A 27,657-nucleotide genomic window follows, 5' to 3' on the forward strand; every position below is an offset into this window, starting at 1 on the left:
GAGTCAGCAAAGAAGCAGAGGCAGAGCTGTCAGAAAGCAGGGCTGCCAATGGACAAGCACAATGCCTGTAGGAGGGGCCTGAGGGCTTGCAAGCATTGCCAACAGGATCCGGCGGTTCAGCAGAGTGCAGGGGACCTCGTCTATGCAAAGGCCAAGACCCGTGGCAACTCAACACGAACGGGTGGTCTTTGAGGAGACACCGCCAGTGCCATGGCTGGGTGGGAACGCTAGGGTTTGGTGAGTGGGCTGGAGAACAAGGGAGCACAGCTGTAGACAAGAGAGCTCAACTTGATGATCTTAGTAGCAAAGATGCGAAGGGGAAAAAAGGGGTGGGGGACAAGGAGAGAGGGAGAGAGGAAAGATAAAACCAGGGGCATGCTGAAGTCATCCTAATCGCTATGGTGAAAACCACTCTCCTACAAGTCAGAGCTTCAGAGGGTGGATCCTGCCGGGTCCTACCCCCAATAATAGGAAGCAACTGCTTCATCCGGATGGTCCAGCTTACAAACCCAGACTATGATGCGCTGCCTCTGAGGCCTGGACTATAAGGCATCTCAGCAGTGCTGGCTGTAGTGCGCCATCCTAACATGCAGTCTCTCACCCTTGTCTCTGCCACCCAGCCCCACATGTGGACAGAAAGCAATCACTTCCATTCTGCCTGCTCTTCTACCCTGCCCGATGGAGTGGGATCCTATTAATGAATCCTGGCGTTAGAGATCCTGTAGGGACAGAGGAACAATGTCCCCTGAGCAGCATCATGTCCTTCCTTTTCCTCAGAGTCTCTATTTCTGCACCAGGGACCCCAGCATTCTCCCAACTGCTCCAATTCAAAAGCCCAGTCCCCTCATTTCCTGACCTGCTACTACTTGCAGAGTTCCACCAAGTCCTCCTCAGTGTCTCCATCCAAGTCAGCCTGGCTGCTCAGGGCCCCTCCTCTGCACCCAGGCCTTTCACAATCAGACCAAAAGCAGCCAGCTGGTCTCCAGTGTGACACTGCCCTAATCCACCCCAATCCTACACCCACCCCTCCAGGAATTACCTTCAATCTTCCCACATTCCTTCCCAATCCTTCTCTACGTAAAAACCTTTGATGGTGATCCCATTGCCCAGGAGATGAAGTACACACCCTTTAGCCATGGAGTAAGTACCTCTGTGCTCTGGCCCCGGCCTCCTCCAACCTTCTCTCTCGCATCTTAACACACACTCCAGCCAGTCTTCTGAAAACAGCCCATGCTTGTCTTCTCTTTCCATCTACACCCGGCCATTCCATCCACCGGGTGACAGCAAACCACCGTTACAACATCTTAGGCCTTGTCCCTGTGTTTTGACCTCTCCCTCTACCTCAGAAGTAGGTGGGCCACTTGCTAGTCTAGCTCTTGCCTGTCTCCAGTGTTAAAACTCAAGTGCTAACCCAGTTCTTCCAAATAAGGTCTGAAAGTTCAGCAGGATGCCTGAGGGGCCAGCTCCTAAAAGTGTATGGAAAGGAATACTGAAAAATCAGCTCCCACCTCTCCCCCTGATATGGGATAGGCAGGTACCTAGCTTAGGACTGTTGAGCTGGAAGTCATGTCTTTCCTACTCCTTGTCAACTAATGCCCCCTTTCCCAGGATGCATCTGCTTCATCCAGGACCCGGGGGTGGGGGCATGCCATGAAAATATGGATACTGAGCTCCATGTTGACCTTGTGGAGGTGTCATATATTTCCCAGATGGCTTCATGCCTGGACAGGCACCACCCCAACCTCATAAAAGACACCAGCAACTGGAAGTGGCTCCCTTGCCCTCGCCCGCTCGCTCTCCCTTCACAGACCATGGCTGGAGGGGCTGCCAGGCGCTCTCTGCTTCCCTTCCCCAAATTCCTCTCCTTTCGGGCAATCTTCTGGCTCCCTGCACACTCACGATGGGTATGTCTCTGTATGGGGCAATCCATACCCATGGGTGCATGTGTGTTCGCTTTCTCACCTTGTAAATAAATTGTATACCTCTGTACACCTTATACATGTCAGCACTTAGCATGTCTGCGTGCATGAGAAGAGCCTGGAGTGGAAAAAAATATTACTACCTCCTCCCCCACATCATCCCTATTGAATTTAAATGGATAAAATCGTTCCCCTTCTGCTCCCTTGTGCAGAGAAATCTTTTAAGATTTATGTATCATTTATTTGAAAGACAGAGTTACAGAGAGACAGAGGCAGAGAGAGAGAGAGAGAGAGAGAGAGAGAGAGAGAGAGAGGTCTTCCCTCCACTGGTTCACTCCCTAGATGGCTGCAAGGGCCGGAGCTGTGCCAATCTGAAGCCAGGAGCCAGGAGCTTCTTCCAGGTCTCCTACGTGAGTGCAGGGGCCCAAGGACTTGGGCCATCTTCTACTGCTTTCCCAGGCCATAGCAGAGAGCTGGATTGGAAGTGGAGCAGCTAGGACTCAGCCAGCACCCATATAGGATGCCAGCACTGCAGGCGGCAGCTTTACCTGCTACGCCACCACCCTGGCCCCAGAGAGAAATCTTGCATTGGCTTCTGACCATATCGCCCATACACTCTGGCCTGAAATCCCATATGTAAGCATCCTTCATAAACTTGTTATTCCAATATGGAACTTCCTGCTTCATTCTCCAGTCTCAGAACTCTTTCACAGTTCAGGCTACTACATGGTCTGCTAACCTTCACACAACCCACTGAGCAGCTGTTCCCTGTTCCCCTCATAGGAAAAGTCCCCTGTGCCACACCTTTAATCCATGAATGACCAATCCCTCTCCGGAGCTTCTGCCAAGCACTAGCACCATTCCTGTCTCCTCAGGCTCCTTTCATGCAGTTGTTGGGTTTTCTCGGAACTTTTCCTATCTCAGCTCTCGGCTCCTTGAGGTGTGGATGGGGTGTGATCCAGTTTTGAAAAGTGTGCGTGAATCATCAATATGGTTCAAGAAATGGAATATGTGAAGTCAGGTCAAAGCAGTGCCCATTTCTTTCCAGAAGAGAGTCAGCCCACTGAAACACTGGCACCATTAAGAGCATCTTCTCATGCTTAGATCTAGGAGAAGCTGAACAAGAGAGCTGAATCTCAACTGGGACATCTTCCATTATGACAGGTATGTCTGTGGCTGCCATTCACACATCTCATTCTAGGGTCTGCATTTTAAAACACAGTATTCCATATCCCAGCTGCGAAGAACTAACAACAAAACTCAAATTCTAGGCTAATTCCACGATGAATTTAATGCATTATATGGGAACTTTTAAAAAAATGTATATATTCATTTGAAAGGCAGAGTTACTGAAAGAAGGAGAGACAGAGACAGAGACAGAGAGAGAGAGAGATCTTCCATCTACTGGTTCACTCCCCAAATGGCTACAACATTTAGGGTTGGGCCAGGCTGAAGCTAGGAGCCAGGAACTCCATCCATGTCTCCCATGTGGGAGGCAGGGACCCAAGTACTTGGGCAATCATCTGATTCCTTCCAAGGCACATTAGCAGGAGGCTGGATCTAAAGCAGAGCAGCTGTGACTCCAACCAGCACTCTGATATGGGATGCAGGAGCTGCAAGTGGCAGCTTAAATCACTGTGCCACAAATACTTTAGCTATTTGGTACTCACTGCCATCTTGGAAATGAATAAATTTACTAATCTGAACCTGTTTTCATTAGGATACATGTGTTAATGTTTTCAAAATATTTAACTGTTCTATGCATGCAACAAGAGAAAGCACTTTAATTTTTTTAGAGGGAAAAAAAACACAAACAGTATTTCTCAACCTTCCAGCTGATAAAACTGGTATAGCCTAATTCACCAAAAACATATCAGGCACCTACTTCTGAACAAAGACTTAGCCTGGCACTGAAATGCATTTGGACCTCGGATGCCATCTCTATCTTCAAGAAGCTTTAAACGTGATGTAAAAGAAAGGCAAGCAAATGGTGATACCTGTTGACACCTGTGAGGCCTGCTGCAATGGAGGAGAATATGAGATTCCGCTGGAGCACACAGAACGGGCAGCTAAACCATCGTGCTTCTGGAGGAAGGTTTCCAAATCACTGCTCCTCATAAGCAACAGACCAGTCAGCTGGGGATCTGGTTCCCAGTTCCTACTGGTTCGGGGGTCCGCAGTAGGGCCCGAGAGTCTGCACTGCTCAGCGGCTCCCAGGGGATGCAGGTACTGCTGCACTGAAGACAGCCAAGGGAGCAGAGGGCTAGACTGCAACACTGAGGCCAGGCCAGTGGGGTGCAGTAGCATTTCAGGCAGAGGGGAGGATGGGAAAACAGCAAGAGAAGAGTCCCCAACGCTGACCACGCCTGGGCCCATGAGGTCAATAAAGAGAAGAGAAGAATTAGAGGTACCAGGGAAAGGCCAGCATTTGGAAGTGCGACGCGGTCTTCTGTCTTAGTCTGTCCCAGCTGCTGCAGCAAAAGACCATCAACTGGGTGGCAACAGAAACTCGTGGCTCACAGCTCTGTGCTCTGGGAAGCCGAGCGTCGGTGTGCTCCCAGATCCAGTGTCCAGTAAGGGCCAGCTTTCTGCTTCATGGGTGGGGCCTTCTAGCTGGTGGAAGCCTCCAGCTAGCTCGCCAGGGTCTTCTTTGCAAATCTAATCCTGCTGCGGGGGAGGGATGACTCACGATGTACCCACCTCTCAAAGCCTCCACCTTCTAATACCTAAACACTAGGAATTCAACCTTTAAATTTGGGGGATGGGAGGCAACACAATTAAACCACAGCCCTTCCTTAACTAGACTTCATAGCCCTCCAATTCAGAGTCATCAGAAGGTAAATCTAAATTATTTAACATCTCACCATAAAAAAAATTTTTTTTGGACAGGCAGAGCTAGACAGTGAGAGAGAGAGAGAGAGAAAAAGATCTTCCTTGCATTGGTTCACCCCCCCATATGGCCACTACAGCCAGCGTGCTGCGCCAGTCCAAAGCCAGGAGCCAGGTGATTCTCCTAGTCTCCCATGCAGGTGCAGGGCCCGAGCACTAGGGCCATCCTCCACTGCACTCCCAGGCCACAGCAGAGAGCTGGACTGGAAGAGGAGCAACCAGGACAGAATCCGGCGCCCCAACCGGGACTAGAACCCAGAGTACCAGCGCCGCAGGTAGAGGATTAGCCTAGTGAGCCGTGGCTCCGGCCACCATAAAATTTTTTAAAGGGAATTGTTTCAAGTACATCTAGACTTGTATCTCATCAGGGTCACTGCCACATCCACTTGGGTGAATAGGCAATTACTGGGGCCGGTGCTGTGGCATAGCAGGTAAAGCCACCATCTGCAGGACCGGCATCCCATATGAGCACTGGCTCAAGTCCCAGCTGCTCCACTTCTGATCCAGCTCCTTGCTAATGAGCTAGGAAAAGCATCGAAAGTTGGTCCAAGTACCTGGGCCCCTGCCACCCACATGGGAGACCAAGATGATACTCTGGGTTCCTGCTTTGGCCTAGGCCAGCCCCAGCCATTTCGGCCATTGGCAGAGTGAACCAGCAGATAGAAAATCTCTCCCTTTCAATAAATATATTTATTTATTGAAAACACACAGTCTTCAAGAACTTAAAAATATTCCTTTCCTTTTCCTTTCATAAGTATCTTTTATTCTACATATGCTCACTTAACAATTTTTTTAAGAGTAATAGAAGGGCCAGCATTGTGGTGTAGCAGGTAAAGCTGCAGTCTGCATTGCTGGCATCCCAAGTGGGTGCCAGTTCGAATCCCAGCTGCTTCACTTCTGATCCAGCTCTTTGCTATTGCCTGGGAGAGCAGTGGAAGATGGCCCAAGTCCTTGGGCCCCTGTGCGCACATGGGAGACCCGGAAGAAGCTCCTGGCTCCTGGCTTCGGATCAGCTCAGCTCTGACCATTGCGGCCATTTGGGGAGTGAACCAGCGGATGGAAGATCAATCGATCTCTCTGCCTCTGCCTCTCTCTAACTCTATCAAACGAAATAAATTTAAAAAAAGAGTAATAGAAAAGAAGAACTTTAATTGGATCTGTATCTCCAATAAAAAGAGCTCAAAATAAAAAGATTTTCTAAAATCAATGAATCAGTGCCATTCCAGAAAAAATACTATGAAAAATCTAAATGACATGTTGATATTAAAGGTTTTTTTATTTAATATAATTATGGTTCATGCAACTAAATATATGCATTTTTCTACTGAGAAGAAATTGAACATACACGCGAACTGAACTGCTGAGTACAGAGAACACAGAAGGCTGAAATATAAACTCTGAGAATTCACGCTGCCGTGCACACCATCTGCTCACCCGACTCGGCAACAATATTGTGAAAATCTGCAGGCATATTTTTTGAGGAAGTAGTTCTTCAGAACAGCTTCCATTCAGAAGTTTATATTAGACTGATACTGGGGCTTTACAAAAAAAAATAGTTATTCAGTCTAAATTACTTTTTTTTTTTTTTTTTGAGAGGCAGAGAGACAGAAGACAGAAGACAGAGACAGAGAGCTCCTATTTGCTGGTTCACTCCCCAGACGTTGGCTCCAGCTAGGGCTGACCCAGTGTTGAAGCCAGGAGCCAGGAACTCAATCCAGGTCTCCCATGTGGCTGGCAGGAACGCAACTACCTGAGCTATCCACACTGCTTCCCAAAAATCTGTATTAGCAGGAAGCAGGAGTCACGAGCTAGAACCTGAAACTGAACCCGGCTATTCTGATGTGGGACACGTGTGTGTTAACCTCAAGGCTAAATCCCCACTCCCTAAATTGTTTTTTAAAGAGGCACATGAGTATTATCCTTTTGAAAAAGTTATACTGACTACATAATAGTAAGACATAAAAACATAATGATTGTCCTTAAAACAAACTGCCTAAATGAGCTACAAACTCAAGTGTGCATAATGAAACTCTATATTACTTAAATCAAATGATCATTTTAGAAAGTTAAAAGCCTACTAGCCATATTCCTCCAGGAAATTAATTTTTTTCTTTTTTTTTTTTTCTTTTTGACAGGCAGAGTGGACAGTGAAAGAGAGAGACAGAGTGAAAGGTCTTCCTTTGCCGTTGGTTCACCTTCCAATGGCCGCCACGGCCGGCACGCTGTGGCCGGCGCATCACGCTGATCCGAAGGCAGGAGCCAGGTACTTATCCTGGTCTCCCATGCGGTGCAGGGCCCAAGGACTTGGGCCATCCTCCACTGCACTCCTGGGCCACAGCATAGAGCTGGCCTGGAAGAGGGGCAACCGGGACAGAATCCGGCACCCCAAACGGGACTAGAACCCGGTGTGCCAGCGCTGCAAGGCGGAGGATTAGCCTAGTGAGCCGTGGCGCCGGCTGGCAGGAAATTATTTTAATAGCCAACTCCCTCTTGGATAAGCTGGTACATTGACCTCAGCTTCCCAACCTTTCCTACAATCTCCTGCAAGGTTTTAAGAAATGAAGCACTCCAAAAAAAGACAAACACTAAAAAAGAAAAAAAAATTCATGTTCAGGGTTCAAACAAGTCCATCAAATTCTCAAGCATTCTATTGCCACTTTTAAAGAGAAACTAAGTTTAAAAACTGGCTCCCACCTAAAACATGCATGTTCTGAATGAAACAGAAATGCCAATCTAAAATGAGACCTCTCCATGATTAAATGGAAAGAGACGGCCTCTAACAGCTTTGCTTCTCAAGTTTTACTGTAATCCAAGATACACTTCATGTGCTAATTCAACTGCAGGATTTGAGGCACTACACTGAATGTGTATACTGCCACCCTTGGCACCACACTCCCAGCTCAGTGGCTCTGTCCTGGGGAAGGTCTTACCTGGATTCCAAATCAAAGGCCAAGAAAAACACCAGGAATCCACAGCCAGGGAATGAGGCCTGGATTCGTGGAAACACAACTTGAACCAACCTCACAAGACATGGGGAGGCATTTGTCTTAAGGACATAGTTCTATTATCCTTTTGCTCCAAAACCTAACAAGAGACTCATGACAAAGAACATCTGCTGTTGGAATAAAAAGGCTGAGAGTTTAGTCTGACTTCCACAGAAACTCACATCCCCACTCAGACACATCTGCCAATGAGGAAAACTCGTGACTTCAACAGTCAGCTTTTCTGCACAGTCCACTCCGTGGCTGCTCACTGGCTGCCCCTTGTCTGCCATCCTTACCTACTCTGTGCCATCCTTCAGGGTGACCCCAAGTCCCCCAAACCTAGTCTGCTGTCCATGATGGCTCATGAGAAGGCAGCCTTCCATTTGCTTCTAGAACATTCTGGAAAGGCACTGCAGGAGCAGAAAAGGAACAGCACGCCTCCCTGGCCTGCTACTGGTACACAGGCGGGAAGGTCCTCCTTCAAGATGACCTCACAGTAGGGAGGCACATTCCAAGTTTTCCAGATCATTCCACAATCTGTAGCTGGCGTCGTCCTAAGCAGTCATCACCTTTACTCCATGGACAAGAAACTGGCACAGCGGCCACATCAGCAAAGACAGCTGAACTGGGAACAAAGCCTTTCCAATGAGCACCTTTCCAATGAGCCTTTCCTCAGAGCACCAGGCTCTGAGGCCGGGTGCTGAACTCCTTTCCAGAGAATGGCAGGGCACAGGAGGCAACGCAGGGCAGAACACGACAGTAGCAACACTGCTCCTTACCAAGCAGCAGAGGTCAGAACCAAGGCTACATCCAGTGTAGGTAGCAGGAGAGAATTTCTGAAGCCAGATTCAGTGTCCCACCCTGGAATCTGGCCAGGTGACTAGGGTACATTCTTCAGTCCCTGCCAATCATACCTAGGGGCTTTTCAGGAGATCTGGGGAACACCAGGGTTGTGGCACAGTGGGTGACACCACCTCCTATGGCACTGGCATCCCATATGTGCACCGGCTTGAGTTCCAACTGCTCCACTTGTGATCCACCTCCATGCTAACATACCTGGGAAAGCAGCAGAGGATGGCTCAAGTGCTTGGGCCCCTGCCACCCATGGCGGAGACATGGATGGAGTTCCGGATTCCTGCTTTGGCCTGCTCCTGCCCTGGACACTATGGCCCATTTGGGGAGTGAATCAGTGGATGGAAGATCTCTCTCTCTCCCTTCTCTGCCTCTGTAATTCTGCCTTTCAAATAAATAAATAAATCTTTAAAAAGAAAAAACATTATTTTGGGAGGTATCTTCTTGGATTCTCGTGACACATGCTGATATAAGAGAGGCAGGGTGGGGGCCGGCGCTGTGGCGCAGGGGGTTAACACCCTGGCCTGAAGCGCAGGCATCCCATATGGGCACCGGTTCGAGACCTGGCTGCTCCACTTCCAATTCAGCTCTCTGCTATGGCCTGGGAAAGCAGTAGAAGATGGTCCAAGTCCCTCAGCCCCTGCACCTGCGTGGGAGACCCAGAAGAAGCTCCTGGCTCCTGGCTTTGGATCAGCGCAGCCCCAGCCATTGAGGCCAATTGGGGAATGAACCATCAGATGAAAGACCTCCCTCTCCTTCCCTGTCCCCTCCCTCCCTCTCTCTCCTCTCTCTGTGTAACTCTTTCAAATAAATAAATAAATCTTAAAAAGAGAGAGAGAGAGAGGCAGGGTGGTTTGTGTAGAAACAGTTCCGAATCAGGAAGCCAGAAAGCGTCAACCTAGCTCCACATCTGTCCGAGCTGGCTCTGGGCCCTGGGGCCAGGGGCCAGGCACTTCACCGCTCTACATCCACTCCTTCAGCTGGAAGGCAGGAGAACTGGACCTCTCAGCTCCCTTCCCAGTTCTAACACCTAGGACTCTACAGCTAGGAGCTACCAGTAACAGACACAAGGAGAGCAGCACTTTTCACAGGAGCTTTGACAGCAAGAGCAACAGGAAAATGGATATTATCCCTAACAGCTCTGCAACCCCACTGAGAATATCAGTGCATCCTCTCCACATGAAGCTGGCCAACCGCCTCCATCACAGCTAGTGTGGGGTCCTAAGTCATCAGAGCCTCCCTGGGCTCCGCAATACATGTGTGATGGGACTTCTGGGAAGGCACCTTCTGCCTGATCCCACGGTCTAGCAACAGGCCCTACAAGGAATCCAAATGTACAAAGCAAATAGGCAGAGAGCCTGTTGTAGGGGCCAGGCACAGCTCTCGGGACCTCACATGCACTGGCTCTCTAATCCCTACAACAGTTACATAAGGCAAATCCTGTTATTACCCACATTTCCTGTAAATGGAGGCCCAGGGCTGCAATGACCTGCCCAAGGTCATGTAAGTGCAGTAACTGGCTGCAGAATTCAGCAGGCCAACTCTCGGGTATTTGCTAATAACTTATACCACCTGTCTATTAGCTGAAAAGTCCCAAATAGAAAATGATTTTCTCATCATTGATGCACACCTCCCATGCGTAGTAGATGACTGCCTATGTTAAGAACAGGGGGCCCCTTTCCCTTTTTTTTTTTTAAGATTTATTTACTTATTTGAAAGAATTGAAGACAGAGAGATGAAGAGATAGAGACCTTTCATGCTCTGGTTTACTCTCCCAGATAGCTGCAATGACAAGCGCTGGCCTAGACCAAAGCCAAGTGCCAGGAGCTTCTTCCAGGTCTCCCATGTGGGTGCAGGGGGCCAAACACTTGGGCCATCTTCTGCTACTTTCCCAGGCACATCAGCAGGTACCTGGACTGGAAGTGGAGCAGCCAGGACATGAACCAGCACCCTGATGGGATTGCTGGCATTGAAGGCAGCAGCTTTACCAGTTACGCCACAACACTGGCCTTGGGGGAAACTTTCTTCGACAGAGAACACAGAGACCTGATGGATCAAATAACAATGGTATAAGATGGACAGACAAGGCTGGTGCTGTGACACAGTGGGTTAAGCTGCCACCTGCAATGCTGGCATTCCATACGGGCACCCACCAATTTGAGTCCCAGCTGCTCCACTTCTGATCCAGCTCCCTGCTAACATGCCTGGGAAAGCAGCAGAGGACAGCCCAAGTGCTTGGGCCCCTGCACCCATGTGGGAGACCTGGATAAAGCTCCTGACTCCTGGCTTCAGCCTGTCAGCCCTGGTTGTTGCAGCCCTTTGGGGAGTGAACCAGTAGATGAGACACTTTTCTCTCTCTCCTCTCTCCCCTCTCCCCGAGAGACTTTCTCTCTCTCCCCTTTCTCCTCTCCCCTCTCCCCTCTCCCCCCTCTCTCCTCCCCCTCTCTTCTCTCCTGTCTCCCTCTCTCTCTTGCTTCTTCCTCTCTGCCTCTAACTCTGCCTTTTAAATAAATGAATAAATCTTTGAAAAAAAAAAAAAGAAAGGGAGATGGACAGCCTTGGTTTGGCTTCCTGCTCTACTTACTGCTAGTTATATGGACTCTGGAAATTTCTTGAACGAGTCTAAGATCATCAGCTGTGAAATATGGCTGATAATATCCACTTCACTGGTTCATCATGAGGATTAAACAACATGATGCTTGCACAAGTCCTGGCTAGCTTCTAAACCACAGCAGAACAATCTCTAGATCGAGAACCCCCCAGGATAAATAAACTGTGCTGCAGTTCAACAGACCAGGCTGAGACAGAAGTCTCCATTCTGATTTTGAAGGCATCAGTCCATGGATTTAACAGGTATCTAGTTCTTACTCTTCGCTGGGAGTTTAAGACTTCAGGCTCCAGTGAAGTCCCTCCCAGAGAAACCAAAGCGCCAACAGGGACTTGCTCACAGAAGGCCAGGCCAGGACCTCTCCAGTGAGAGCCTGCACCTCCCCAGGGCCATCACTCACCAAACTACACGCTGCATCCCAGTGGTTCCTGCTATCAAATGGACAAAGCAGAGCGATTCGGAGCTCTTCCGGAAGCACAGTGAAAGCTGGGACGCCTACCAGCTGCATCACGCCCAACACTCGCACCTTTGCAAATCCCGAAAGGCTCTCCCCGTGCCTTATCACCATCTGCACGTCCACCAGCTGCAATTTTTGACAGCCTTGCAGTACGTTTCCTAAGTAAAGTGAAGAACCAAGAGTCCACATAAGAGCCAAACTCCCTAAGGAAATATCTAGATGAGGTGACAAAGCGAGCACAAGGAAATAAGCATGCAAATAACTGACACAGCTTCTAAAACTGTGCTAAAGCACATTGTTCCTTCAACCACTCTAAATATCCAGAGTGATATATACTGAATTTCTTCATTGCCCTTTGACAGAAAGACATCAAAACTCGAGATGTACTTAAATTAGTTGTGCTTACATGTGTAGTTATACACATACGTGTTGTCTATCCCATCTATCCACCTATGTGCACTTGGGAGCATTTGGTCCACCACTTCTGTAACTTCAACAAGAACCCAAAACAATGCATCTACAGCAACATCATACTTGTTAGTAAACATCCCTGTATGCATCTGAATTCCCAAGTGACATCTACCATTTATCTGTGTCGTGGTCCAGACTATATTTGAAATATTCACAGAAGAAAATGCAAATGCCTAAAAATACATAGTAAGTTGTATTTATCAGGTCCCATGTGACAATTTTAGAAAAAAAAATCCTTCAATTATATGTTCCCCAAATCCCAGCTTCAGACCACAGAAACCTCCAGCCTCAATTTTAAACTTGGAGAAGTTTTACAGTTATACAATGATGAACAACTCTTTAAAGCACCCAAATGCTAACCTTGGACTTCAAACATGTGAAATGAAATCCATTCATCAAACTATCTGCATTCTAAAATGTGGATCACAGATAAAGCTTCACTGAAATCATTTACATGCTCATATAAATAACGCCAGAACCCAAAGCTGAACAGGCAAGGCACAGCAGACCCTTGGTGTATGTTTATTTCTTTTTCTATATTTGTCATCCTCGCCTGTCCCAGGACTCCTCTGCACTTCATCTCTCATGTCCTGTGATTCTCCAATATAAACCAGGCTGGCCTTTTTAGGAATATATACATACAGACACTTTGCTTGGAATCATTTCAGTGAAATTTGTATAAATCATTAAGCTAGGCAGGTTTACAGAAGCAAACAGAAAATACTTGTGAAAATACATTAGTAGAGGAATTGAAGCACCAAGAGTCCACATAAGAGCCAAACTCCCTAAGGAAATATCTAGATGAGGTGACAAAGCGAGCACAAGGAAATAAGCATGCAAATAACTGACACAGCTTCTAAAACTGTGTTAAAGCACATTGTTCCTTCAACCACTCTAAATATCCAGAGTAATATACACTGAATTTCTTCAACTACTCTAAATATCCAGAGTGATATATACTATAATATATATCTAATATATATAGTATAAAGGTACAAATGTAATGTATAGTATAAAAAGCAACAGGAACAGCCAGACAAGATCCAAGCACACTCTGCAGCCACAGGACAGTCCTCTCTCCCTCAACTCTGCCTCCTTTTCTAGAAGGTCTTGATCACTGTGATGATTAATTTTAGGTGTCAATTTGACTGGGCTATGGGATGCCCAAACAGCTGATAAGGCATTATTTCTGGGTGTGCCATGTGTGTGTTTCCAGAAGAGAGGAGCATTTACACCACCAGACCGAGTAAAGACCAGCCCTCCCTAACTTGGGGAGGGAAGGGCCTCGTTCCATCCACGTCAATGCTAGAAAAGAACAAAAAGGCAGAGAGGATGGACAAGGCTGTTCCCTCTGCTTCAGTCGGGGCTTCCACCTCCTGCCCCAGGACACTGGCTCCTCGGGTTCCCTGGACTTTGGGGTTTGGAGTGAACCACACTGCTGGCTTCTCTGGGTCTCCAACTTGCAGGGAGCAGATCATAAAAATTCTCAGGCCCCATAACTGTGGGAGCCCATTTCTCACAAGGAGTCTCTTTCTGCATATCTATCTATCTGTCTGTCTGTCTGTCTATCTATCTATCTATCTATCTATCTATAGCTTATCAATTCTGAACCTCTATCTATCTATCTATAGCTTATCAATTCTGAACCTCTATCTATCTATCTATAGCTTATCAATTCTGAACCTCTATCTATCTATCTATCTATCTATAGCTTATCAATTCTGAACCTCTATCTATCTATAGCTTATCAATTCTGAACCTCTATCTATCTATCTATCTATCTATCTATAGCTTATCAATTCTGAACCTCTATCTATCTATCTATAGCTTATCAATTCTGAACCTCTATCTATCTATCTATCTATCTATCTATCTATCTATCTATCTATCTATAGCTTATCAATTCTGAACCTCTCGAGAGCCCTAAGACAATCACCAAAGGCAGAGCTGACTGGAAGTCAGCACAGATTTCTCCCCTCCACCACACCCCCTTCACCTAAGCAGCCCCCAGAGCTCTTGTGTGCTGACCACCCTGATTTCCCTTGAGGTCCCCTACCCCTCGCCTCTATTTTCACCGTCATGACTTCCACTCAGGGCTGATTGAGGAAATGCGGACTCTCAGGAAGCAGACTTCACAAGGCACAGTCAGGTAAACTTCAGTGCCAGGAAATCTTAGAGGGAAGGGCGCCCTGGACAAGGATGGTCAGGGGCAGGGGGCATCCTTAAGGAGGTGTGTGTCAAACTGGAGCAAGAATGTGGGGGAGGTGGGACAGAGAGAAGCAGCCACCTGTTCCTCTCGGGTTTACTAGGGGTCTGGATTTTATCAAGCAGGTGACTTGGGGAACTTCAGTGAGAAGGATATGAGACACACATTTGCAGAGTGCAATGAGAGAAAGGAATAAAGAAAAGGGAGACTGTTCCATGAGCACCACCCTGAGTGCAATAACTGGGGGACAAAAGCCAGAGGCAGGGACAGAGGACCCTGAGATGGGGGTCCCCTGGAGGGAGAACCCAACATGCCTGCTCTAGCTAGCTCAAACATCTCTGTTTTGTAGGCAATCCTATGTTCTTCCACGTTAAGGAGTTGTGAACGATGAGTAGCACTAATAAAAACACACTGATTCTGGGTCTCAGATGACATCAGAAGTGTGATGTACACGGCACCACGAGGCAGCTACCTGGAACCCCAGATGTGTCCTGTCAAAGCTGCAAAGCTGTGTTGGCATCAGACTCACTCTTCACTCCTAGGTAGTACACCCAAGGAGGCCTGGCTCAGAGTTCCAGGCTCTAGCAAGGCACCAAGGAAGACTGCGGCCCCTTTTCTGTGACTAGTTTTCCCGCAGCCTCCTGTCAGCAGGTGCAGGATGGGGTGTGCTAACATTCCTGCAGACACATGTCCACCCAAAGCTTGCCAGGATGCTTCCTCTCACCACACTTACACCACCGTGGAGCTCACCACATCCCTCAAACCCTGTATTATATGGATGGCACTTTCCAAAAGGGTTTTTTCCATGACAGCCGTAAGCGATCTGTCTGCCTCCCTAGCGGTCATCATGGAGCTTTTGACCACTGTCTGGGTTCTCCACTCTGAGGCCACCTTTCCAGAGAAGCAGGCTATCATAGAACACTCCATTCTAAGCAGACCTGACAGATCCGTCAAAGCTATTATCAGCGCCCAAGAAATCCAAGCGTCTGTGTTTCCAGCTTAGCCACTTTATTTTTTCTTTTAAGATTTAGTTATTTATTTGAAAGTCAGAGTTACACAGAGAGAGGAGAGGCAGAGAGGGAGAAAGGTCTTCCATCCACTGGCTCACTCCCCAATTGGCCACAACAGCAAGACCTGTGCTGATCCAGAGTCAGAAGCCTCTTCCGGGTCTCCCATGCAGGTGCAGGGGCTGAGGGACTTGGGCCATCTTCTACTACTTTCCCAGGCCATAGCAGAGAACTGGATCGGAATTGGAGCAGCCAGGACCCGAACCAGTGTCCATATGGGATGTCGGCACTATATGTGGTGGCTTTACCCACAGCACTGGCCCCAGCTTAGCCACTTTCAATCATGGGAAAGCTGGTTTTGTTCACCAGCCATCAGTGAATTTCTACTCAAGTGGATAGTTCTCTAACACACCCAATAAACTGGCAGCCCTCGGGGATTTAAATGAGTGAACTCCCTTCGAATCAAGTGAGTTCATCGACTTTGAAGCCTTTCTCCAAAGGCTAGGACTTAATCCCTAAAGCAGCTGTCTTCTTCTTTGGCGGCCTTCTCACCAGGTACACTTGTCTAAGGCAACCACAAATCCAGCCACCACCCCCCTCCAGGGGGCTGCTGGAGCCCGGACCACGGTGGCTGGGATGCTGATGCATCTCCCTTCTCTAGGAGGCCTGTTTCCACCATGCTTGCTGCCAGCCAGCCTGACCCCAGGCCACAGGGGCCTCAGGCCTGCGGCTTCAGCATCCGCCACCTTTGGCAGCCATGACTTCCTTAGGAAAGTACACTTAGCACTGCATGGTGCTGCTGGGACCACCCCCAGTGCCAGGCTCTCCAGGCTGGGAAAAACTGTTCCCACCCCTGCTTCTATGGGCCACTCTCCCAGAGCGAGGCTCTCACTCTTCTTCATTTTTATTAATGTATGTGATAGAATTGCCTATGCTGAACACAGGGATGGACAGAGCTCCCGCCAGCTGGTTTGCTGCCCCCATGCTTGCAATGACGGAGGCTAGACTAGGCTGAAGCCAGAAGTCAGGAACTCAATCCTCACGCTAAACATGCAGATTTCTAAAGCGGTTCCCACCCAGGCCCCTTCTCCACAGCAAGACCTGTCTTAGCCTCATTTTCCCCAACTAGTAGTGAAAACGCTGCTCCAGATCATGGCTTTTGCTTGCCCTGTTTCCCATGTCCCAGCTTTATGCATTTCCTTCTCTCCTCATCTCTCACTTAAATGCAGCCTGTTTATATATTTGCCTTCTGCCCCAGAAAAAAAAAATGTTTTATGTGTACCCTTGAAATGCCATTTGAGCAGTACCAGCCCTCCGGGTAAATACCACAGAAGCCATAAACTCTAGAATCCAACCTAACGATGCTGTATTCCAAGGCTGCAGCTAAACACTGTGTTGGGAAAAGCCCGCGCTGAACCACACAGAAGCAGCCCCCTGAACACGCAAGCCAGACCAGCAGCTCCCCCTGCAAAGCAACAGCCTCCCACGATGTTTATCACGTTTTTCCTCCCCGCTCCGAACTTGCTTTAATATCTACTTATCAAGTCGAAAATTCATTTTGGGACTATTTTTAGAGCAAGTACAAAGAACATCCTTAAGGATATATTAGCTCCATTACTTTAATCCAATGAAATAAATAAATCTCTCACCCTACAATAAACTCAGCAGGTACCAAGGCAAGCAGTCTCTCACATGGTCCTACTTGGATGAGAAACAGTGTGGAAACAAACACATGGCCAGCATTTACGGGAGAATTCAGAAAAAAGCAGGTCTATATGGGACACAATTAACATATTAAAGTACCCAAAGATCTTTTTTTATATGAAGTTTCTTTTTTGTTGTTGTTGTTTTGTTTTTTGGCGTTGTTCGTTTGTTTGGTTGGTTGGTGTTTTTTTTTGTTTGTTTGGTTTTTTTGTTTTTATTTTTTGGACAGGCAGAGTTAGACAGTGAAAGAGAGAGAGACAGAGAGAAAGGTCTTCCTTCCATTGGTTCACTCCCCAAATGGCCACTATGGCCAGCATGCTGCGCCCATCTGAAGCCAGGAACCAGATGCTTCTTCCTGGTTTCCCATGCGGGTGCAGGGCCCAAGGACCTGGGCCATCCTCCACTGCCTTCCCGGGCCACAGCAGAGAGCTGGACTGGAAGAGGAGCAACAGGGACAGAATCCGGCACCCCAACCGGGACTAGAACCTGGAGTGCCAGCGCCGCAGGCAGAGGATCAGCCTAGCCTAGTAAGCCATAGCGCCGGCTTTTATACGAAGTTTCTAGAATCGTTCACCTCCAGCGAGCCCAGGTCACAGCAGAGTTCAGATCTAGAGAGTCACCTGTGCATCTCTACTTGGACATCTCAAGAATCCCTAACCCAGCCTGCCCTCCTGCAGAGAGAGAGAGGGAGGGAGGGAGGGAGGGAGGGATCTTCCATCTGCTGGCCACAACATCTGGGGATGGCTCAGGCTGAATCCACAGTGGCAGAGGCCCAAGCACTTGGGCCATCTTCTGCTGCATTCCCAGGTGCATTAGCAGGGAGCTGCACTGGAAGAGGAGCAGCCAGGATTTGAACCGGTACCCATACGGGATGCCAGTGTGGCAGGTGGTGGCTTGTCCCCATACACCACAGTGCTGGCCTCCTGCTCTTGCATTTCTGAGGTCAGCTGGTGATGTCATCACCCACCCAGTCATCACATCAGAAACCCAGTGTTTATCCCAGAGTCCTACCTCTCCTTCAACCCTCTCCCGACTCTTTCTGTCCAAATCCCTAAGTCCTGAGACTCCACTGTCTTCATATCCTCACATCCTTGTCTTCTATCCTAACCGCATGGCTCCCATTTTAATTTGTTGCTTCTTCATTTGCCCACCAGATTCTCCCAATGGCATCATAACTACTCGCCCTGCGTCTACTGAGTCCTTATCCATTCCGTTCTTCCAAGTTCCTCCTCCGTCATCTGCCTGGATCCATCCGGATCACGTTGTTCCTTTCACTGACCCCCTGTGATGCTCCCACATCCTGTCCACAGGATCAAAGTCAAGGCCAAAGTCAGATATACAAGGCCCTCCACCATCCCACTCCTCCTACCCTGGGCACCCCTGGAGCTCTCTGTCCCCCCTTGGATAGTCTACTTGGAGTCCCCAGCACACAACCTGTCTCCTATCCCCTGCCCTCGGCCAGGGCTGCTCCTTCTGCTTGGGGCACCGTCTGCCTCTCTACTCCAGCAAAGCTCACTCTTGGTCTGGACCCATCTTCCCCAAAGGAAGAATGGGGCATCGGGATGCTTGAGCTCAGCTCAGTTCCCCGGGGGCAGGAACTGCATCCTAGCTTCTAACCTGGGTGCCCAGAAGCGCTGCCTGAAGTGTATTTGTTAAAATGAACCCATGTCTCCACGATAGCATTTTAGGAGTGGTCGCAGGCTGGGGCTGTGGCATAGCAGGTTAAGTCGCTGCCTGCAACGCCAGCATCCCCTATGAGCGCCGGTTCGAATCCTGGGCATGCTCCGCTTCTGATACAGCTCCCTACTAATGTACCTGGGAAAGCAGTAGCACCCCTAACATCCATGGGGCAGACCAGAATAGAGTCCCAGGTTCCTGACTTCAGCCTAGCCGAGCCCCACTCATGGCTGCCATTTGGAGAGTGAACCAGTGATGGAATATCTCTCTCTCTCTATCCACCCCGAGACTATGCCTTTCAAATAAATAAAATAAATCTTTAAGAAAAAAAAAAGAGTGGTCCAAACTATTTTCTTTACAGCTCGTTTTCCATATAGAGTCGGCGGCTATTTGCGACGTGGGACTGCCTCTTGCTCCACTTGTGAATCATCTGCAGAGAGCCAAACAATGAAGCCAGCTGGGAGAGCACCTTCGGGTCCCCTGCGAGATCATTTCTTTGTTCTCTGCTCCTGAAAGCAGGGCCACGCTTCACGGCACTCTAACAGACCCCATCAAAAGACGGTATTCCAAAGCCCTGCGCTCCCAGGGTTTCAACGCCCTCTCACTGGAGGTCAGTGCTGGCGTGTGGCACAAGGTGGAGACTAATTAAAGCACAACCAAAGGCCAAAACCAGGACTGGGCTACAGAGCCACACCCATGCCCCCTGCCTACAGGGATGAAAAAATAACTCTAAGAATAGAAATCGACTTCATAGGCTTTTTTAAAATTTATTTGATTTTTTTTCTTACCTAGAAACCCCTTATTTAAGGTATATAGACTTCATGCATCCCATAACTACAAATTTAGGAACACAGTAATTCTCCCCACCCTACCCTCCCTCCCGCCCACACTCCCACCCTTCTCCCTCTCTATTTCCATTCTTATTTTTTACAAAGATCTATTTTCAATTAACTGTATACATATAAGATTAACCCTACACTCAGTAAAGAATTCAACAAATAATAGGTGGGAAAAAATAAACGGTTTCTCAACAGTTGAGACAAGGGCTGTTCAAAACCACTGCATCTCAAAGTGTCCATTTCACTTCTACAGATTACCTTTCAGGTGCTCTGTTAGTCACCACAGACCAGGAAGAACATACAGTACTCGTCTTTTGGGGGCTGGCTCCTTTCACTACGTATGATGTTTTCCAGCTGCATCTATTTTATTGCAAACAACAGGATTCTAAGCCCACAAGGCACCACCCTCAATTCAGCAGCAGGAGGCCCCGTGCCCTACCCAGCATTCCGCCTCCCAGGTTTAACTGCAGCCGTGTATAACTATACATCACCAGCATAGCAAATGTCTTCCCAAGTGCTGGTTTCATATTAGAAAACGGGCAACATAAATACACATCACCGCTAACGGACTGATGTGTTTTCCCCAGATTCTCTTCCACAGAATCATTTCCTGCAGTCCTGAGTCAGGAAAGCATGAAACTGCGGGTTCCTACTACACACGCCAGAGAACCTAGAAATCAACCCAAACAAATCAGCAACGACTCCTGCACTCAACGAGCCATCGAGAGGCATCTGGAACACGTCATGTGTGCTGTGAGTCCCCCTTCGAGTCATAGGAGGGTCGGAACAGGACAGGCTGTCCTGACACCCTCAGCAGAGCTGCGGCTGTACAGACGGTGGCAAAGCATCCTGTGGCAGGACCCTGGTGGCCCTGGAGACAGCGAAGCCTTACTCAGGAAGAACACAGAAAGTGGGCCACCTGGCTTCGAAACGCCTTGGAAAAGCTTGTTCCCATTCTGCTTTGCTCATCTCTACACAGATTCTTGCTCTGTGCTGATTCCAAACTCCCCCAAATCTCAAGGCTAAGTCAGACACGTTGTATTAACAGTAACTCAAACGTTTCCACAGCACGCTACTCACACACACTCCAAACATGTAAAAGCAGGCACTCCAGAAGGCTGTGTTCCCCCAAACCTTGCGAGATATGGTAGGATGGCTTGGTGGTGACGGTGTGGGGAGTAGAGCTAGACAGCACACTAGTGAAAAATCATCTTAGGGCAGATCCAGTCCCGTCAGCATGGTCCTGTCTGTATGTCTACGCTGCAGGGGACAAGTTTCTGTTTTCAATTGGGGCTCAGTGCAAATGGGGAACAAAGGCATCTCAACAGCGAACTCCATGAAACCTGTGGGGTCTCTGGTGTCATGTTCATGGTCAAGGATGACAGAAACGTCCAGAACACATGGAAGTAACTCAGGAAGGAATGGCATGCCAGGCTCTGCCACAAATGAGCTGCAATGCTTTGCAGGTGGCATTGGATGTCTTGAGATGTATCTCCTTGTTAGAAAATAAAGCAACAATCACAGTTGCAACAATAGTACTGGTAGCAGCAGAACAGCAGCCACCTTTAATCAAACACTACGGAGCAGGTGCTATGGTCAGCATGTCACAAACACTTGGTGCATCACACCAACGCCCCATGAGCGGATACTAACTCCACTTTACACAGGAGACCCAGGGCTCAGCCACCGGGTCAAGGTCACGGGGCTATGGTGAGTGCCAGGGTCTCAGGGCACAGTCAGGGCTGCCTGACAGCTGTGCTTTTTCGCAATAACCACCGCCAACGGCCACCACAAACGTTAGAAGGGGTGCCAGGTGTGCAGGAGAAGTGCTTTGATGTGGGTCACCTGGGGGCCCCGTGAGCTCGGGGAAGGCAGCCTCCTGAGAAGCACAGACAGTGCGTGAGCCGGAGGGCCGCCCCCGGGCCGGCACTTACTTCCTCAGCACGGCGATCTCATTCTCTATGCTGCTCTCCTTGCCCTTCAGCGCCTTCTTGGGGATACACTTCACCGCAAAGAGTTTGCCAGTTGCCTTCTCTTCAGCCAACACCACTTCCGAAAAGGCGCCGCTGTGGACAGAGAAGGAGAGAGAGAAGATGGAGAGTCAGGAGGTTTGGCTTCACATCTGTTTTGCTAACCCTGTCTCCAAAGCTGCAGGAACAGCAACTGCCTCCCTGGGCGTGGGTGCAGGCAGCACTGTGACTCCTTCACCAAACACCCTCAGGCAAGGAGGTACACAGGGCCACGCATACTCATTTAAAGGGGCAGCGGATGCCAAGGTGGGTTTGGCCACCTCCAGGTGCACCTGCCACTCACTGCTCAATATGGCAGCATCACCTGGGTGCTGGAAGGAGCGCCCCCAGATGAGGTTGCCCCTGGACAGAAATACGGAAACCACCTGCAGCCTCCAGTCCTTCGGGCTTCCAGGCAGACGAGAAAGTCACGCTAATATTCCAGGGCTCCCCCCAGGCCTTTGCATCCCAAGGAAATTTCAGAGCACTTCGCAAACGTGGAATTCATCCTCACAGATAGGTCAGGGTGTGATGTCCTTACAGCGTGAGCTGGTACAACACACAGTATCGGCGTGGGTTTATTAATTAGTAGAATGGGCCAGTTTTCATTAAGCAGCTTGTTTTCCTGTTAATCTACACACATAAACAAGGACCACACAGGAGGTGGGGCTTGCCTGCCTGAAAATATAAACTGAACTCTGCACCCATAGGGAAGATTCCAGGAACCAAGACACCTGGGGCCATAGAGAGCCCACTGATCAGGAGAGGCCCCCAGGGTTCTACAAACCCTAGGGCCAGGGCTGCAGTGCCACCCCTGGGCACCACCCTCAGGCTGGAGGGAGAAGTCCTCTCATGACTCAGACAAGGGGATATGGTGCCCCCGGCTCCCCAGACCTGAATAACCTCAGCTCTGAGTACCCGGCTGAGGAAGACACCGCCCAGTGGGTCATTCTCTGACCCCAGACTCTCAACAGCCAAGAAGGCACACACGGAATTAGAGACAAGCACTTCTGAGCTATAGAAACCACTGGAAGCACCCATATGGATGCTGTGAAAGGCACAGGGGCCGAGGGATCCCCACCAGCAGTTACTGGGTAGAGTGACAAAGCCAAGGTCACAGTTCCATGGTCTCAGAATGAAAGCTAGGCTGTAACTCCTCCCCCAGTCATGAAACCATGAGAAGTGAAAACCAAGACTCAAACAGCCATGTGTACAGCCATGTTCACAGCACAGCTTTCAAATACCCAGTGGTGGAAATGACCCATGTGTCCACGGATGGATAAACCAATGTGTAACACACACAAGTGGAGCATTCATGAGCCATAAAAAGAAATGGAATCTCACACACGACACAGCGTGGATGAACTGGAGAAGATGATGCTAGGTGTGTGAGTGACACATGGGCCCTGGAGGAGTCACACACACAGAGGCAGACAGTAGAACGGTGGATGCCGGCAGCTGGGCAGAGCAGGAACCAGGAGTTGGTATGGGACAGTACAGAGTTTCTGCTTGGGAAGACAAAGATGTTCTGTAGGCAGATGGTGGCGATGGGTGCAGAACAAAGTGAACTGGTGGAATGCCATGGAATTCTACCTTAAAAATGGTCCAAACACTCAGCTTTATGCTATGCCTATTTTACCACAGTTGGAATGTAAAAGCAGGGCTAGCACTGTGGCACAGCGGGTTAAGCCATGGCCTTCTTCACCTCCATATAAGCACTGGTTTGGTTCAAGTCCCAGCTGCTCCACTTCTGATCCAGCTCCCTGCCAAGGAGCCTGGGAAGGCAGTGGGAGATGGCCCAAGTCCTTGTGACCCTGCCATCCATAGAGACCCAGAGCCTTTCAAAGAAATTAAAAATCAATAATAAAAAAAAAGTCTGCCTGGTTTTACTCAGCAACACTGCCTGAGAATAGGCATGGGAGAACTTGATAAACTTTCTCACTGAGTAGCTCCTTCAAGGAAAAAGAAACTGTAGGAGTAACTGCAGGGAACCAGATGGCGCATACCACTTGACACTGACAAAGTGCTCAGCCATATGTCAGTGAGTCCCACCCTCACAGCCACCCCTGAAGTACAGCACCCCAGAGATGAGGCTACCACCTCCAGGTGCACAGGAAACACGGGTCCACAGAGAAGTCTGCAGTCTCTGAGCCCTCGAGGTACAGGCGGCCGCACCGACACCTGCTGCTCCCCGGGACCATGCAATGGAGACAACAGCAACCGAGGGGCCAGACTCTGCGGCTCAGGGAGCCACTGCCCCACCTGGGCACACAAACCCACTCGCTTGGCCAAACAACGTGCATTTACTTTTATGTAACCTTTCCGAAGACAAAGCGCTCTGGTCTTCTTGGAGCTCAGAGCTTCAGACCAGCAGGGATGACTCTTGTTCCCACCATCAGTAGCAGTCACTCAAAGATACTATCCCGGCTCCAGGAGAGTTAATCACAAACATTAAAAACTGAACTCACGAACGAACACTTGGGGTGCTTTCCATTCGATTACACGACATGGTGATAGTGTGTGTGTGTGTGTGTGTGTGTGTGTGTAAGGGAGGAAGCAGCTGGTGGTACAAAGAACTATAGCAAGGAAAGTGATTGAACAGTCTTTAAAGTCTCAAAAAAATAAATAAATAAATTCCGAGGAACAAAATCAGGGACAACAAATGGCAAAGTCTTAAAAAAAAAAAAAAAAACTACAAGTGCAAGGCACCCTGGCTGTCTCAGCTCCATGCTGAAGCAGATGGCTGTGCTGGAGGCACAGCCTGGGACTGCCTGGCTCCCACGCCCAGCTCTGCTCTCTCTCATCTCTTTTCCCTGACTGCCACCTGACTGGGGCCAGAAAGCCTGGGCCCCCAGGAACACAGGGAATTCTCACTGCTTGAGCTGCTGGTTGTTGTGTGATATCCGATGACCTTGACCTCCTTCCTGAAACCCTTCTTCTAGGTTCTACAGCACAGTTTTCTCTTCTCCATAGCCACCTGCTTCTCTTGGGCCCTTCAAATATCAATGGTCCCTGGGGTTTCACCCGGAGCCCTCCCTTCCTTTTCTACAGCCTTCCCTGGGAAAATGTGGTTTCCATGGTTTCAGCCGCCAGCTCTCCACTGATGGCCCCCAACCTTCATCTGAATGTTATCTCTCTCACGTGCAGGTAACCCCTTCCAACTTCTCCTAGGCCACTCTGCAGCCTCTCAGAACTACCCCAATTGGAGGGAAAGACAGCATCTTCACCAAAAAACTTCTCTCCCATCTTCTCACTGCTGTTTCTACAAATCCAGTCATCCATTAGCTATCTCCTCCTCTCTCTCCCCCCACCTCTAAGCACATCCACAGCCCCTGCTAAAAACACTCGCAATCGTCCACCTCTTCTTCCATCCCTACACCTCTGTTCTGCTTCAAATCCTGGTTACTTTGCCTCTGAATGCCAGGCCCCTTGGCCCCAGCAAGTGAGTCTACCTCCTTCCTGCTTTGGGAAAGACAGTTCTAACACAGAGCTCTTAAATCTTTGAGGTTTCAAATCTATAGGGTAAAGCTCAAACTCCTTGTAAGTTACCCATTCAAAGCCCTTCCAAACCAGACTCCAACTTTGCAGACTCCTCTGCCTGCTACAGTCACCCTCCCCAACACACACACTTCCCACCCCATACGCACCACCTCAACCCAACCACATCAGTCAGCTGGCAGTTTCCCAAACACACCACCGGCCTTTGTTCAAGTTCCACCCACCTCCCCATCCTTGAATGTCATCTTTCTGCTTAGCAAAATTCCCTAATTTTTTTAAAGCCTCAATTTGTACATTTCCTTCTCTTTTAAGGTTTTTTCTCAATTGCTTTTTACCCATAGAGATACCCTTGTTCTGACACAACCCCACTTATGCATCCCTATTGTCGACTTTTACGTGTCTGCCTGTGAGACGATGAACTGTTTGTCAATCCTTTCCGTGTCTCCACATCTAACCATACTTGGCACCAACTGGTGCCCAGGATAATGTTGGTGATCACCATGCTCTGGGGCTCTCCTCTGACTGCACACTTGTCCTGTGTTGCAGATCCACAAAATAAGGAACAGATTCTAAGGAATACATCCTGGATATCGTCCACTTCCTGCTGAGGACACGGTACATCTGTTCCCAGTTCATGATGCATTTCTCTAAGTTTCAGACTTCAAGGTTTCTCTTGCAGCATAAAAATTCTTTGAGTCCTTCCTGATATATTTTAAACTATGCACTATGTGCCCGATTATACAGTTGAATAATCCTGAGACCACAGTTTGTCTTGACTGGTTAAAATATTAAACTTGCTAATTTAGGATAGGACATTTCTCCCTAATGAAACATTCATCCTGTTTGGTAAGTAACACTTAGTAGGGAAGAGAAGACAGGCTTTTAAATAGATGAAAGGACTTCAGAAGATGCATAATCGTAGGAGAAATAAAAATCCACTGTTTTGAAGACCACATTTTTCAAGTTGTGACACTTATCTGAATCATAAAGGAAAGCATTATTCTACTAAGAATATATATACACTAAATTTCCATCAAAATTAAATCTCTGTGCCAAATACCTGTAAAAGTCAAACAAAAAGTTGTTCTCTAAATGCTAAATATTTTCTGCTCTTGAATATAAGCTACACAAATCGCAAACCCGCATTCCAAAGACAATCAAATCGCCACCTGCAGGCAGCTCCCTCTGATTGTAAGCCAGGTACCCAGGAGGAAACAAACAGTCTTTGAGAGCTGAATTTCTAAGACCAAAGGGAAATGTCACATTTTTACATTGATTAAAGAATTCTAAGCAGCTATTTATGCTTTAAACTTCATAAACGATGGCTCTGAAAAAGCTTGTTTTGTTTTGCTTAGTCAGGTTCAAGACCAAAATCTTGGTGTTATCAGGGCAGACTACCCATGCCACAGAGCCCACCCCAGGACACACACCCAGTGTTCTCCTGCTGCTGCCATGATCCCAGGCCCATGTGACCAATCAGAGGACAAGGCAAAGTAGTGAGGCAGGCTCTGGGAATGCCTCAGCTGCCTGAGTTCCGGGGAAACCTGGACCAAATCCATGCCCTGGGCATGCCTTGGCAAAAAGAGACGCTTTGAAATTTTGTGAACAACAGGTAGACACGTGCTTTGCAGTGGTTAGACATTCACAGAGTCCTTCAGAGCACCCTCACTGCAGATCTGAAGCTTACGTAGGGACCAGAAGCTTCCATAACACAGAGGCAAACTCGCTAACCCACCTGCTCACTCCCAATTTTCATTCTAAAAAAACAGAAACAAGAATCTATGGCTTCTGCTCACCGAATCTCTAACCATCTTGAACCTGAAGTTGTGAAGAACAAATATCAAACGGTCTCCAAGAGGAGTGGAACACAGGCTGTGGTTTGAAGATCAGTTATTGTCTCAATCTTTTTCAATTCAATCACAAAATGGACAAAAACATAGCCTGTACAGTTTATTGTGACTTGCAGATTTTAGGTTCTGCACACGTGTTAGTCAAATTGAATTGGTGAAACCTTGAAAAAAAAAAATACTCCTCTGACTTTCCACAAGAATCAGGAATTCCAGAGCTGTCTTTTTGATGCATGACAGTGCACCAAATCAACCACTCAGGAAAATTGTATCCACCCCAAATTAGGCCCAGAAATAATCAGATGGTGCTGAAATGATCCCCCCCCCCATTAGCCTGGAGGAGTCAGCGGTTCTTGGCTCATTGCTTCTGCAGGCTCCTTAGTCATCCTACATACAAATCAGATTGATTGTGTTATTAACTTTATTAACAGCTTCGCCTCCAGTCTACTGCCATTATTGAACCATGCAACTGGGCCTACAGACATCGCCCCCAGGCCTTCAGCCATAAATTAAAATGTTCTTTTCCACTAAGCATACCATTTTCCCCAGTGTCAGGCCAGGACAATATTAAAAGCTGGTAGGGAAGAAAAAAAAAAAAAAACCTAAACAGCAAAAATGAACTTAGGGATACTTGGCTGAAGACAATGTAGGAAACAGGTGCTTTTTAGACTTCTTGCTCCAGAACAGAAT

General features: G+C 48.4%; 1 protein-coding gene across 3 annotated transcripts in view; it reads right to left on the reverse strand.

Annotated features, from left to right (window-relative positions):
- Positions 1 to 27,657, reverse strand: part of CAMK1D (calcium/calmodulin dependent protein kinase ID) — a 458,904-nt gene that overhangs the window by 259,931 nt on the left and 171,316 nt on the right. For all 3 annotated transcript variants that reach the window (XM_051821552.3, XM_051821553.3, XM_051821551.3), the window contains exon 2: positions 21,548 to 21,679. In XM_051821552.3, the coding sequence (XP_051677512.1) occupies positions 21,548 to 21,679 (132 nt within the window). The remainder of the gene's footprint in view (positions 1 to 21,547; positions 21,680 to 27,657) is intronic.

Source organism: Oryctolagus cuniculus, chromosome 13, assembly GCF_051225735.1.
Source record: "Oryctolagus cuniculus isolate XC-2025 breed Fujian yellow rabbit chromosome 13, ASM5122573v1, whole genome shotgun sequence".
NCBI lineage: Eukaryota > Metazoa > Chordata > Mammalia > Lagomorpha > Leporidae > Oryctolagus > Oryctolagus cuniculus.